The 13896-nt window shown below is 39.1% G+C and overlaps 1 protein-coding gene across 2 annotated transcripts in view; it reads right to left on the bottom strand.

Annotated features, from left to right (window-relative positions):
• Positions 1-362: 362 nt before the first annotated feature.
• The window catches only part of Dct (dopachrome tautomerase), a 32133-nt gene continuing 18599 nt past the window's right edge, over positions 363-13896 (bottom strand). Inside the window, exons 7-8 of one of the 2 annotated variants that reach the window (XM_026400190.2) lie at positions 4879-5080; positions 363-541 (exon numbers count right to left, since the gene is read on the bottom strand). In XM_026400190.2, coding sequence (XP_026255975.2) covers positions 363-541; positions 4879-5080 — 381 coding nt within the window. The remainder of the gene's footprint in view (positions 542-4878; positions 5081-13896) is intronic. The other variant, XM_026400196.2, reaches the window with a different exon arrangement.

Below are 13896 nucleotides of genomic sequence, written 5' to 3'. Positions count from 1 at the left end.
ATCTAAGCAAAATGTAACTACAATCTTGTCCAGGTCTCAAATTGCACTGTACATTTCAATAAATCCGCTTAATGATTTCACTTATTTATTTTGGGGGGCTTTCTATTTGGAGAATTCTTATCAGATACCACAAACTGTCAGCTCTACCTCAATTTGACAATAGAGATAGGACCCAAGCACTTTAGCTGCAGTTTGTTAAATAAAGCAAACCAGAACCTTTAGCTAAACATCTTCTGTATTGGGGATGATATCACTAGAGGGGAAGCTATGCCAGAGATCTTCAACTAAAGAACAGTGAAGACTTGTCCTATTATTTTAAAGGTCAGAATACCAACTCTTCTTTAGGGTAGAGTCTGAGCCTCCTAAGCGCCTTCTGTGTATCTCTTGCTGTTTAGATGAGTCTCCATCAGGGGTGTGTATCCTTTTCGAAGCCTTCGGTATTGAAGGTACATCAGCAGCACAAAAAGACCCACCATAGCCAGCAGCAGCCCTGACACCACTAAGAGTGTCGGACTCCAACCTGGAGTTTCTTCCACTGAAATGAAAGCAGAATACAAAGTTCCACAATCAGGATTTCCATCAGCTGAATGTTCTCGGAAAAGGGAAGAATAAACTTATTTGTCTATCTGCTTTTGTGCAGATAAACTCTCTAAGGAAGTATATAACTATTTTATAAATTAGAAACTCATTTGTAAAAATGCATGCTAAAATGGTATCTGGGGAATTACAACTCCTAATTATGCAACCATCAGGTAGGAATATCTGCTTTTGTCTCTGCATTTTTTATAGATGATAAATGAGAACGGGATCAGACTGGCTCTTAAAACAAGAGACATTCAATAGCAGAATTAGATCGATCTGTAGCCCATTAAAATAGTTGTAAAATCTGAATGTTCCACATGGTAAATATAACCCTCTACAAGCACCCTTCCACAAAATTAGTGATTTTATTTTTAATATATTTAGAACTATTTGTCATTTCTTCAAAAAAATGTCCTTTTCACTATTAGCTCTTCTAAAAATTCAGTCCCTTGTTCTATACCCTACACCCACCTAAACATAGTATTACCTTCCCTGTTGTTTTCACAGAGGCCATGGCCCATCCTGACCAGATTCCTCCGTTGTTGTTGTTGTTGTTATTATTATTATTATTCCATTCCTCCTCCCCCTTCTCCTTCCCCCCCCCCCACACACCCTATTTTTTTGTACTGGGGACTGAACCTAGGGTTGCTGAACCACTGAGCCACATCCCCAGTCCTTTTTTTTCAGTTTTATTTTGAGACATGGTCTCTCTAAGTCCTTAGGGCCTTGCTGAATTGCTGAGGTTGGTTTCAAACTCAATCCTCCTGCCTCAGCCTCCCGAGTTACTGGGATTACAGGTGAGCACCACCATTCGAGACCAGTTACATCTTCTTAAAACAGATTTTTATTCTGCCATTTCTTTATTAAGGCACCCAAAATGATTGCATTTTAGTATTGTCCAAATCCTCTGCCTAGCTTTTATAGTGATCTTTTTTTTTAAATTGTGTTGGAATACACACATGAAATTTTACCATGTTATCCACTTTTTAATTCAGCTCGTTGGCATTAAGGACACTTACATTGTTGTGAGGCCATTATCATCATTTCCATCAACTGTCCCCAGAACTCTTATCTTGTGAAACTGAAATGTTGTATCCATTAAATAGTAACTCCCCATTCACCCCTCCCCAACCTCTGAAAACCAGTCTCTGTCTCCTTGAATTTGATTATTTTATATTCTTGAATAACTGGAATCATGGAATATTTGTACTACTATGTCTATCTTATTTCACATTAATAAAGGTTTATTCTTGTTGTAGCACGTAACAGAATTTTCTTCTTTTTAAATGCTGAATAATTTTCCATTGTATTTATATAGCACAGTTTTTTTATTCATTCATTTATTGATGGGCACATGGGTTGCTTCCACCTTTGGTTATTGAGAAAAATAATGTTATGAACATAAATGGACAAATATCTTTTCAAAACCCTTCTTTTGATTTTTTTGGATGTATACCAACAAGTGCAATTGTTAGATTATAAGGTAATTCTGCATTCAGTTTTCTGAGAAATTCCCCATAGTGGTGTGCCATTTTATATTCCCATCGGCAATGCACAAGGGTTCCAATTTCTCCACATCCTTGCCAACACTAACTATATCCTGCTTTTTTAATAGTAGCCACCCTAATAGGTATGAGATGGTATCTTGCTGGGGTTCTGCCTGGCTCTTGAGGGCCTTGGTAATCAGCCTTTTTACAGGTCAGACCTTAATTCACAGTAATCCCCTGTCCAGGTCTTTCTCTACAGCCAGGTGTAGAGGAAAAGGAACACTCTTTACACTCTATGAAGGTTTGATAATTTGAGTTTATAAAACAAACTAACAGAGAAGAGATTAACAAAAGATTCAGCACACAAGAGCATATATGTGCAAGAGAGTCGCAGGAGGCATGCTGAAAGAAGGGCATCTTGATGCTCACATACTCTCTTTTCAGGAGAAAGGGAACTGGGGCTATAGGTCACTTTGGGGGAAAGAGTGAATGATTTAAAGAGAGATTCCTACTCCCAAGAACGTACAGTAATCTGGGACAAAGTTCTCCTGGCTCTGACTGGGCGTCACCTCTAGTCTTTGTTCTGCGAGTTCATCTTCTGGAGGACCTGCCTTCAGGTAGAATGGGGAACTTCAGAGACAGCCCTTCCAGCAATTTGGGAGAAAAGGGGTGGAGATGGCAGGGAGGGGGCAGGAGAAGGACAGAGAGACCTCGGTTCTCCTTTAGCTCAAAGCATTTGGCCTGCCCGTGTGTCTCACTTCGAGAGACACTTTTCTGACCCCATACAGAAAACACGTTAGACCACATGTGCCTTTCCCTGTTTGTCCCCCTCCTTCTTGAGTCTGACATATACCCTCACCTTCCTCTCCTCTGCATGTCTCTTCAAATCTCGTTCAATGTCCACCTCCTATAAGGAGCCATTCCCCAGTCCCTCCCCCCAGAACAGGCCTCCCCAGAACAGACCCCTTGGGCATGAGGGTGACTTAGAAATGAAGGCAATTAAGATTCAGTAGATGCATAAAGAAGCCTTCCTAGGGCCCATGCAGACCTTGCTCAGACAGTCCTCCTCTTCTGGTAGTTTCCTCCACACATTTACCTTCCTAAAGAGTGCCTCGTTTGGAAGTCCAAACCCCTTCTTCCTTTGACTTTCACATCTGCTGGTTCTTTGCACAAAACAGTATGGAAGTTCTCAGGCCTACCTACTTCTTTGGCTCTTCACTTCCTTTCTAGAAAGCTCCCCCATGGCACATCCAAACTAACACCAAATTAAATTCCTGTGCTGTTGATCGTCCTTCTGTCCTGCTCATTTGCTGGGCACCACTCAGTGAATGGGAGAGATAGAGAGGAAAATGTATTTTGAGTCCCCTACTATTTACAGTTAAATCTGCCCAGGCAGGACTGTAGATTTCATTGTCGAGCCAGTAACTGAATATGAATTTGCATCTTCTGACGAGTTAGCACATTATGGGCATGTTTTGGACTCAGATGATACATGTTGATCAACTGTCATCAGAGGAAATCGAAACAGGTCAGAGTGTACATTCCAAATTTTCAATTATTATTTTGTTTCATCCCAGAACAAAGACAGAGAAATTGAAAAGACATATCCTCAATTACTCAAAGTTACTTCAAAGAAGAATAAGGAGATGCAGAGCTAGATGGAAAAACAGGGGACAGATTCTAGTGCCTGAAAGACTCCCAGGTCAGAGAAAGATGGGGGGAGCTCAGAAGTCACCTTGATCTCTTTGTAGACTGAGATTTGGGGAAAATGAAATAGATACAAATGGGAAAAAGTGATCAGAAGATTGTTGTTGTGCATATTTCTTGAAAATTCAGATATTTTTGTGGTTTGTTTTTGTTTTTTTGTTTTTTAATCTTTCCTGTCTCAAACTTTCCTAAAATTCTTGAAATGGCATGTGAAGCCATATTAAGGTCTGGGCAAAAAGAACACAGTATTTCCTGGTACATGCTCACAAAATATTCTCCCATTTTGAACCAAATGAGATGAGTCAATAAACGTTCTATGATTTAAAACCATGACTCAGAAAACATTAACTTATAAACATCACATAAAGCCCCACGTAGCCCAATCTGCTGGCAGGCCAATGTCAACCATCATAAACCTACCCCCGCAGGGTGAACAGTACAGGCAGATGAAAAAGACTAATCCAGTTACAAAGAACCTAAGTGTGTAAAAGACCCACACAACAGTCTGTCTGTATTCAAAAGTGTGATGGTGTGTTACTCATCATCAAATTTTTACATTCATTTTGGTCTTTTAAAATACTGCCTGATATTATTTCTTACAACAATTACTGGGCTTTGGGCCTCCCTTTGAATTTTGGGCTCCAGGCGAATCCCATAACTTGTCTCACCATAATCCCAGCCCCACCTTCAGGCAAGGATCCCTACATCCTGCTAGTCCAGGTCACATGTGGCTAGTTCATTTAGACTTTATTGGTTGGACTTTTGAAACAGCCATAAAGCAGTTTTCGATTCATTTGATTAATTCTGATAGAATTGTCAAATCAGGCAGAGGAGTCAATAGTTCCTCTGTGAAATAAGGTCCCTTAATAACTTTCGGTTTCCTAGAACAACAGGGTGCCAACTAGTGCCTTTCTGATGTTTAATTGGCAGTTTAACGACTCATCTTGTTAAATACATATATTTCAAAAAATAGCCAATAAACTTAACTAGGCCTGAATGCTTCAATTAAAGGTCTTGGTTTACATTACATTAAAAAGAAAGAAAGAAAGTAAGCTCTTTTAGAAGTTGAATGAATCACCCATGTAGAAGCTGTATTAGCTACCTGGCAGATCAATGGTGTAACTGTAGCCAAGTTGTTCTGCAGGTAAAAAGAGTTCCTCGTTGGTGACCGGAGGAAAGAAAGGAACCAAGTTATACATCCGATTGTGGCCAATGGGTGCCAGTTCCTGAGGCCAGGCATCCACAGGAGGGTTGTATCTTCTCATCCACTCATCAAAGATGGCATCAGTAAAGGAATGGAGAACCTGCAAGACAGCACAGCATGGTGTTTAACATGGAAGGGCCCATTCCAACCAACCAACCAACCCGACTGGAGCTTTCTCCAAATGGAATAGAGCTCTTGTTGACCCAAGGAGCTGCTGTGTGCCCAATTCACCCTTGACGACAACATACGCACTGGAATCTCTTACTGAGTTTTCAGGGATGGTGAACATCTCTCTCCAAACAGGATTGTAGACCCTTCGTCAAGTGAACAAATGAAAGTTCGTGTTGCAGTTTTAACATCGGTTTGTGAATATTTGAGGCCTTCACAGTGGATGTGTTGATTTTAATTTCAGAAAAAAAAAATATGTCAAGTATGATGAGATCTATATGCTAGTAAATATTCAAATTTTTTGGTTTAATAGGAAAGAGGAACAGGTGACAATATTACAGTACTGTAATATAAAAAGATAGTAACAAGCAAAAAAAGAAAATCTCCATGTTTTTTAAATGAACTCTTAAATTTGCCTCATCAGGAACACCCCTCCATTCATTTTATAAACCCTTCACTTGAATTCTTGGTGCTATGAAAGCAATAGGGAATCTAAAGATGTTGTAATGCAGATAATGCTCATTTTTATTTTCTCCGAGAAGCTGTTAAAGTCCTTTTCAAATACTGCAATAATTAACGTGTTTTAAAATATTAACAGCAAAATTTCCATTTGTCCATCCCTGACTCTACAACAGGATGTAAATGCAAGACTCTGTATCTGGTGATTAGAGTTGGCAGACTGCAAGTTCATGGAGCTGAGGGAAGGTGGCTGCTTCTCTTTCCTCCTTTCCAACCATGCTGCTTCTCTTTCCTCCTGTGCCCCAGGGATTGACACCCCAGGGCCACCACAGAAGTCCAACGGTTCTAAAACAACCATGCTGTGAAGAAGCCCAAACCAACCCCCATGAGAAACCCCATGCAAAAGTCCTGAGACTCCTGTACCATCTGCCACCACCTGGTGCAAGTACACAGACCCAGGCACATCCCATAACTTGTCTCACCGTAATCCCAGAACTGCCAGAACCGCCTGGCCAAGCCTTTCTAGAACTTCTGACCCATAGAAATCATGAGAAATGGAAGGATTCTTGATGCTTCGAGCCACTAAATGTTGTGATGACCTCTTAAGTAACGAGAACTGCGGGGAAAGGCCTGGATACAGTCTCAGGCTCCAGCTTACTCTAGCATGTGCAGGGAAAGGTTTCTAGGTCCCCAAGGAGAAGAAGCAAGACTCCTCCAGTCCTCTAGGAATCAGAACCAAAATGGGAATTCAGAGGTGATCACTTAAGTCACAGGGCAGACACAGACACAGGTGCACATGGAAATTCCCAAGTTCAAACTTAAGGTAGATGGTAAAAATAAGAAGGTAGGTCTATCTTTCTAAATGAGATAATTCCCGATGGCAATTTTGAAAAATGTTATCAAACTTGTTATTTTATGAAAATATTTATTTATCCTTCCTTTGCTCCTACCAAGGATTTGAAGCCACATATAATCAGAAGGTGGCTTTCAGATTTTCCTAAATAAGCCATAGGTAATAGACAGGAAATAGTTCAACAGCACACAGGCTTCTACTCAGCTGGCTAAGTTCTTTTACTGAGAACATATTAATGAGGCATGAGAAATTATCTCCTGCCTAGACTGAAAGTAGGGGACCTCTTCAATTCCTATGTTGAAATCCTAACCCCCAATGTAATGGTGTCAGGAGGTGAGGCCTTCAAAAGGTGAAGGTCATGAAAATGGAGCCCTCGCTTTCAGGGATACGAGGACACAGAAAGAAGAGGGTCCTTACCACACATCAAGCCTGCTGATACCTTGAGCTCGGACTTCCGAGCCTCCAGAACTGTGAGAAATGAACATTTAATAAGCCACACAGTCTATGGTATTTGTGTGATATCAGCCTGTGTGGACTAAGACACAATCGTAGGGGAAAAGGACATTTGAGCAGTAACAGTGTCTTCTAGGCAGAGCTCGGCAAAGATGGTTTGTTTGCCATTTTGCTCTAATTTTCTCTATTCCCTATCTACATCACTGGACCCTGATCAGACAGAATAGAAAGTATTTTTCCAGCATTTTGAAGGAGTTTCATCTGAAACCCTCACTTCTTCCTAGATGTGTATAATAGCACTGTATCCAGATATACATACAAATGCATGAAGTGTATACAACATACACTGTCCAAGATACACTATCATATAGAAGAAAAATAGCCAGAGCACTAGAAATTCAGTTGTTAGTCCCTTGAAAAAGAAAAGCCTTTACTTTATGGATTAAACACTGAACAGATAAAAACAGAAGACTCCACAGGGTTCTGCTGAGAGTGTGTCAACTTTAGAAGAAGGGACCATTTCAATATTCATCCATAAGCAATGTGGCAGGTTGAGGAGATAGAAGCAAAGTAATGTGAGAGGAGAATCTCCCTGGAGGCAGAACTGTCCCCAAGCCACACTTGGCCACTAGATCATCAAAACTTTAGAAAGGATCAGTGCTAGAATTCTTAGATTTGTATTTGAGTTGTGGCTTGCCACTTGTTCATGCCTTATTTCATAGATAATGAAGTGTATACAATGCATCTCTTAGCCCAAGCTTAGTTCTTCTCAGTAGAGTACATGTAAGGAAGATTATAAAGCCTAGGGTTGGAAAGGACATCTTCAGATGACATTTAGCACCTGCCAAATTAAAAAACAAAAACATCCCAGACTGAGCCCACAGAAATCCTGCCACCTGGAGTCCTTTCCAAACAGGTGGTCTGCCATCCTCTCTGATACCTCAGCTCTTCTAAAACTCACCAAGATGTTTGCTGCTCAGGAGAGAGTGGCTGCCTGTCTGTTACTTTAAAACTGCATATTTTTAAAAAAAGTAAATAAAGAATTTAAGAAACGTAACTACGTATAATAATACCAGTGGCCTCATCTTTTCAAAAGCCATGAAAAATTATTCAGACCTACCCTTCTCCAATTAGTGTTAATTCTGATTAACATGATCTAACAGGACTAAATTATCCCAGCTATAATGAAAGCAATTGTGAAGAGATCAAGTTAAGAATTGTTTAAACTGACAAGAGACAAAATTGCTGTTAGAAGGCTGGACGTGGGGAAATGTAGGAGTAGGAAACTTCTTACAGTCTCTGCTGAGCCTCTTACTGGATGGTGTGCACTTGAGCATTCCTTAGCCTCTCTGGATTCTATTTTCCCCATATGTAAAAAACAAGAAGATTACTTCACCATACACAGCTTTGTGGAGTTGAGAGATTAAATTTGCATTACACCTAGCACAGTGGCTGTCACAGAATAAAGGCTTAATAATGTATATAACATTCTCCTAACCCTGAGCCTCACACATACTAAACACACACTTTCCACTGTCTACACCCCCAACCCCTAACAGAAATTCACTGAGCATCCACTACCTGATGGGAACATTTCTAGAGGTTGGATATGTTGTCAATGATCCCGTTCACTTCCCACAAACTCATGAAACCTAGAAAATACATCTTTTTATATGACCAGATTATTAGGTTTTCCAGGAAATACGATATCTAAAGAGAATGTTGTATTTTATTATTTACTTACATGGAGAACAAACCATTTCCACTAATTCTGACTCTATTAAATGGTTTTTTGTTTTGTTTTGTTTTTCTTTTTCCAGAAGTCCTGATCCTACATGAACAGACAGACCACAAGAAAGGGAATGCAAACAGAATTTTTTTCTTTTTCTGGTACTGGGGATTGAACTCAGGGGCACTCAACCACTGAACCACATCCCCAGCCCTATTTTGTATTTTACTTAGGGACAGGATCTCACTGAGTTGGTTAGGGCCTCACTTTTGCTGAGGCTGGCTTTGAACTCACAATCTTCCTTTCTCAGCCTCCTGAGCCACTAGGATTACCAGTGTGCATCACCACGCCTGGCCACAAACAGAATTTGAGATGGATAAAATGATGCTAAACTTCACTTAGAAGGAGAAGAATGCACATTACAACTCACAGAAGTACCATTTTACCTGGCAAAGATGAAAAGGTAGGATAACTAATAACAAAGACCCCAAGAGTGAGGGAGCTGTGACTCTGATGTACGTGTGTGCAGAGGGTAGGTCCTTTGCCTTTGGGAAGCAATTCTACAACATCCATCCAATATCAGGCGTATTTATTTGCCCCTCAACCCAGGGACTGCATTATTTTAAAGTCCAAGGTTATTTGTTGGAACATCATTTGTAAAGCAAAAAAATCAGAAGCCACTAAATGCAAGCTAGAGGTGTTGGGACTTCAAGAGGTAATTAGGTCATAAGAGATCCACCCTCATGAGTGGACCATGCTTTTCTCATAGCCGTGAGTTTGTTCTTACTCTCAGGGGGGCTGGATTATTTATTGTGAGAGTGTGTTTCCCCCACACCTCAGCTCCCTTAACACATACATCTTTCACACCTACCAACTTGCCTTTCATTTTCTGCCATGAGTTGACTGTATGAGGCCCTCATCAAAAGCCAAGCAGATGTCAGTGCCAAGTTCTTAGATCTCCAGAACTGTGCACTAAAAAAATCTCTTTCCGGTATAACTGACCAAGCCTCAGGAATTTTATTAAAGCAATTCAAAATGGGCAAAGACAGTGCCCAGCAATAGGAGACCAGTTAAAAATTTCAGGATAAATCCATACAACAGAATGCCATACAGCTGGGGTTGGGGGGGGGGAGGCAAAAAGAAAACCCTTAACGAACTGTTACAGGGATCTATAATTATAAATAAATAGATAAGGAAGGCACAGAAGTATCTATGGTATGTTCTATTTTAATAAGTATGTAAACCTCTTTGCTTCTGTATATATAAAATACATCCGGAAGATTAGAGGAAAAAATTATAATGGGTGGCTGGAAGATAGTAGTGATATAAGGACTTCATTTTTTGAATTCTCATGTGAATTATCTATTTAAAATTTTTGAGATTAAAAAACTTAGGGAGGACTGGAAGTATATCTCAGTGATAAAAGGCTTCCTTAGCATGCATGAGCACCTGGGTTCCGTCCTCAGCACCAAAATTGAATAAAATAAAGAATTCAGGGAACTATGCAACAACCTTAAAATTCGATAAGCTAAAGGAAGATGAGATATTATATGAAATGTGTGCATGATAGCTGCAACTATATAAAACTTGAGAAAATAATCAGAAAACTGAGATGAATTATGGACTTTAAAAAAAATTTTAACCAACTTTTCTGTAATTATAAATAATGAAAAAGGCATTGACCTACTCAAAATAAAAAAATTGACATGAAATAATGCTATTCTGATTTTGAAAGCTGTCAGTCAAATTATGATTTTTGTTATTTGAAGAAAAAGTAGATACTTTTTAAGTTCTTCACTCTTGGGGAGAATAAAGCAATATACTTTACTTCTTTAAAAAAAAAAAAAACTTCAGCTAGGGGCTGGGATTGTGGCTCAGCAGCAGAGTGCTTGCCTTGCAAGTATGAGGCACTGGGTTAGATCCTCAGCACCTCATAAAAATAAATAAAAATGAAATAAAGGTATTGTGTTCATCTACAACAAAAAAATAAAAACTTCAGCTAAACTCAGAAGTATTTCATGCATGTTATTGAGAACTTTTCATTTTCCTATATTGTAGCCTCGGACAGTAGAATCAGAAGTGGTCTTACAGGGTTAACTCGGAAATCTATTAGGTATTTGTTTTTAGAAATTTATTTTTTTCTTGTTTTATATTCCTGAATTAATGAATCTAACTTACCCATTTGACTATTATTGCTACGAAATAAAAATGGTAATAAGACTTGTGTAACTTAGTCCAGGTAGAATTTCAGTGTAAAAACTGAAAAACAAATACATGAGTTTTTTAGTGAGTAGCAACCATTAACTGGTTCTTTCCAGACACTAAGAATCGAAAGAACTTAGAGCCCACCAAACAATCTCACTAAAAAGGATAATGGTGAAAATATGTCACCACAATTCCATCAGAATGACTGCTATCAAAAAGAAGATAACAAGCACTAGTGAGGACCTGGGAAAGGGGAATGCTTGCACACTGTTGGTGTAAAATCAGTAACACCATTATGGACAACAGTACAGAGATTCCTCAAAAAGTTAAGTATAAAACCACCATATGATCCAACCCACCTGGGTATATATCCAAAGGAAATAAGCTCAGTATGTCAGAGAGAAATTTGCACTCACATGTTTATTACAGCACTATTTACAATACCCAGAATGAAATGGAATCTCTGTAAGTATCCAACAAATAAATAAATAAGAAAAATGTGGTACATACACATAATGGAATACTATCCGGTTATCAGAAGGACCATTTTTATCATTTGCAACAGCATAGATGAACTTGAAGGATAGTATGTTAAGAGAAATAAGCCAAGCACAGAAAGACAAACACCTTATGGTCACATTCAAATGTACTTTTAAGGAATTGGGAAGAATGTTACTAACCTCTAACACAGTTTCCCTCTTGGCAGTTAAAATATTTAACTGTATGATCTACTTGTTTCCTTTATTTTTTTCTTTTTTTGGATTATATCTAAATTTAATATTGAAGGCAGCACAACTCAGCATTCCTGTGGCTTAATCTTATTTTTCATGATAACATGTGCATTTATTTCAATTATCTTAAAAATTATTAGAATTTCAGAGATTGGTTCAGAGTTTTTCTTATATTCTAATGTTCTGCCTTCTTTTACTCATGATTATGATCATACACAGTGTTGTACTTCTCCTGCTTGAAGATATTTCAGGAAAAATCATTTTAATAAATGTCATAAGCAATATATTTGCATGAATTACCTCCTGAATTTGAAATTCCAGAAGCTATAACTCTGTAAACTGACACACTTTAACTTAAATCTTAATACGCAAAACACAATTTAAGGCTGAATTGGCTTCTACATAAAACTGTTTGTAAATAGCCTAAGGTAAGAGGTGTCTTTCCAGAACCAGTGTCATTATTCCTTCTGAGTCTTCAAAGAAAGTCTGTGGCTTTGGTTTATTTATGTGTATATGATAACATGTCTCCAAAGAAAGCACAATTTCAAGTATCAAAGATATTAAACATAATGAAGACCAACATGATTAAACAACTAATATCTTTGAACTACATGTAGTCATGGGATTACTTACCCATGAAGTTTTTTGTTGTTATTTTTGGTTATTTATTTATTTAGTTAGTTATTTTTAGTTTTTGGTGGACACAACATCTTTATTTTATTTTTATGTGGTGCTGAGGATAGAACCCAGCGCCCCACGCATGTCAGGCGAGTGCGCTACCGCTTGAGCCACATTCCCAGCCCCCATAAAGTTTCAATATGGGTTTTCACCTCACTGTAGGAAAAGAGTAATATTAGAGATAGTCTGATTGCATGGAAAGGGCATTGATTCCCCAGAGTAAGGGGCAGCAAAGTAAAGCCCTGGACGTTATGTTAAATGAAATACTCCAAGCACAGAAAAATATCATATGGGCCCACCCCCTGTTTTTCTAAATAAAGTTTTATTGGAACACCACACTTGTTTGCTTATGCATCATCCATGCCTGCTTTCATACTACCGTGGCAGAGCTCAGTAGTGGCAATAGGGACCATCTGGTCCCAAAAGCCAAGGATATTTGCTGTCTGGGCACTTGCAGAAAAATGTTGCCTTCCCCTGTGCACCTGGTAGGCTTCTTCCAAAGAAGGAGCTAGCAGTTCTAGAGAGGTGGGATGCTGAAAACCAAATTACTAGCACCACCATTATTTCTTGTAGGAGTAGAGAAAAGTTTGGGATCATTCTCAATTTGTCAGAGGAGTCCATGGTTCCATTAATAATATTTTTGAATTCTGGGTGAGAAGTATTATGACCATGTGTATAAATCATGTAGTTGAAAATGTACGTTTTAATAAAAAACATATTTCAAGACATATAGTTAGATAAACAGCAGAGAAGGCAGACACCAGAAGTGCTCATGCTGAACACTAAAGGCTGAGATGGTAGCCCAGAATGTGATCTGAAAGCTCAAGTCAGAACTGCTGGACAAGGCAGGCTGCAAGATGGGAAAGGTGGCCGTGGAGCCCTCGCAGAGAAGCCCTCGGCCTGGCTGCAGGTGGGACCAACAGGCCACACTTCTGACAACCCCTTCATTTACTGATACCACACAAAGCTGAGCAGAGAAACATATGTTAGAAGGAAGAACCAGCTCTACCAACGGCTTCTATTGCAGGATTTCCTGGATCTCATTGGGAAGCTCCAGAAAGATGCTCAGAACTGACAGACTCCATTCTTCATGACACCAGGCAAGCTTAGTCACTGGAAACTGCACTTTTACTCTCCTGAATATCTCCTCTTTTTGTACCCTGGGTTCAGCAAAAATAATAAATCACTTTTGAAATACCTCTCATTTTGTGCTATCAGTCAACCGCCTCAGGGTACAACTGTCTACTATGAAGAACAAGATAAGGAACCCTAATTAAGGTTTGGAAATGCAAACCCAACTCATAGTTCTCATTCCTTCCCACTGATTACCATAAAACACATTATTATTTTTATGATAACATTTGCATTGTCCTTAACAGTTTCTACAGCATCATCATATTATCCTAATCTACACGAGTTGCTTTAATAAGCACAACACTTTTTATCACCACAAGATCAGGTCAAACAGCAGCTCCACATCATTCAGTGACATTCCCAAGGTTGCACAAGTAAGGACTAAAAAAATCAAATTGGCTCATAACCCAGCATTCTTTTTACTATGACACGTAGCCTCCCAGGAACCCCCAAAAAATAAAGTGCTATTACCTGATAGTTTGAGGATGCGTTGTGCTGTAGACCAA

This window comes from Urocitellus parryii, chromosome 2 (genome assembly GCF_045843805.1).
Source record: "Urocitellus parryii isolate mUroPar1 chromosome 2, mUroPar1.hap1, whole genome shotgun sequence".
Taxonomy (NCBI): domain Eukaryota; kingdom Metazoa; phylum Chordata; class Mammalia; order Rodentia; family Sciuridae; genus Urocitellus; species Urocitellus parryii.
Note: the sequence above shows the minus strand (reverse complement) of the source record. Positions and strands in the feature narration are given on the sequence as shown.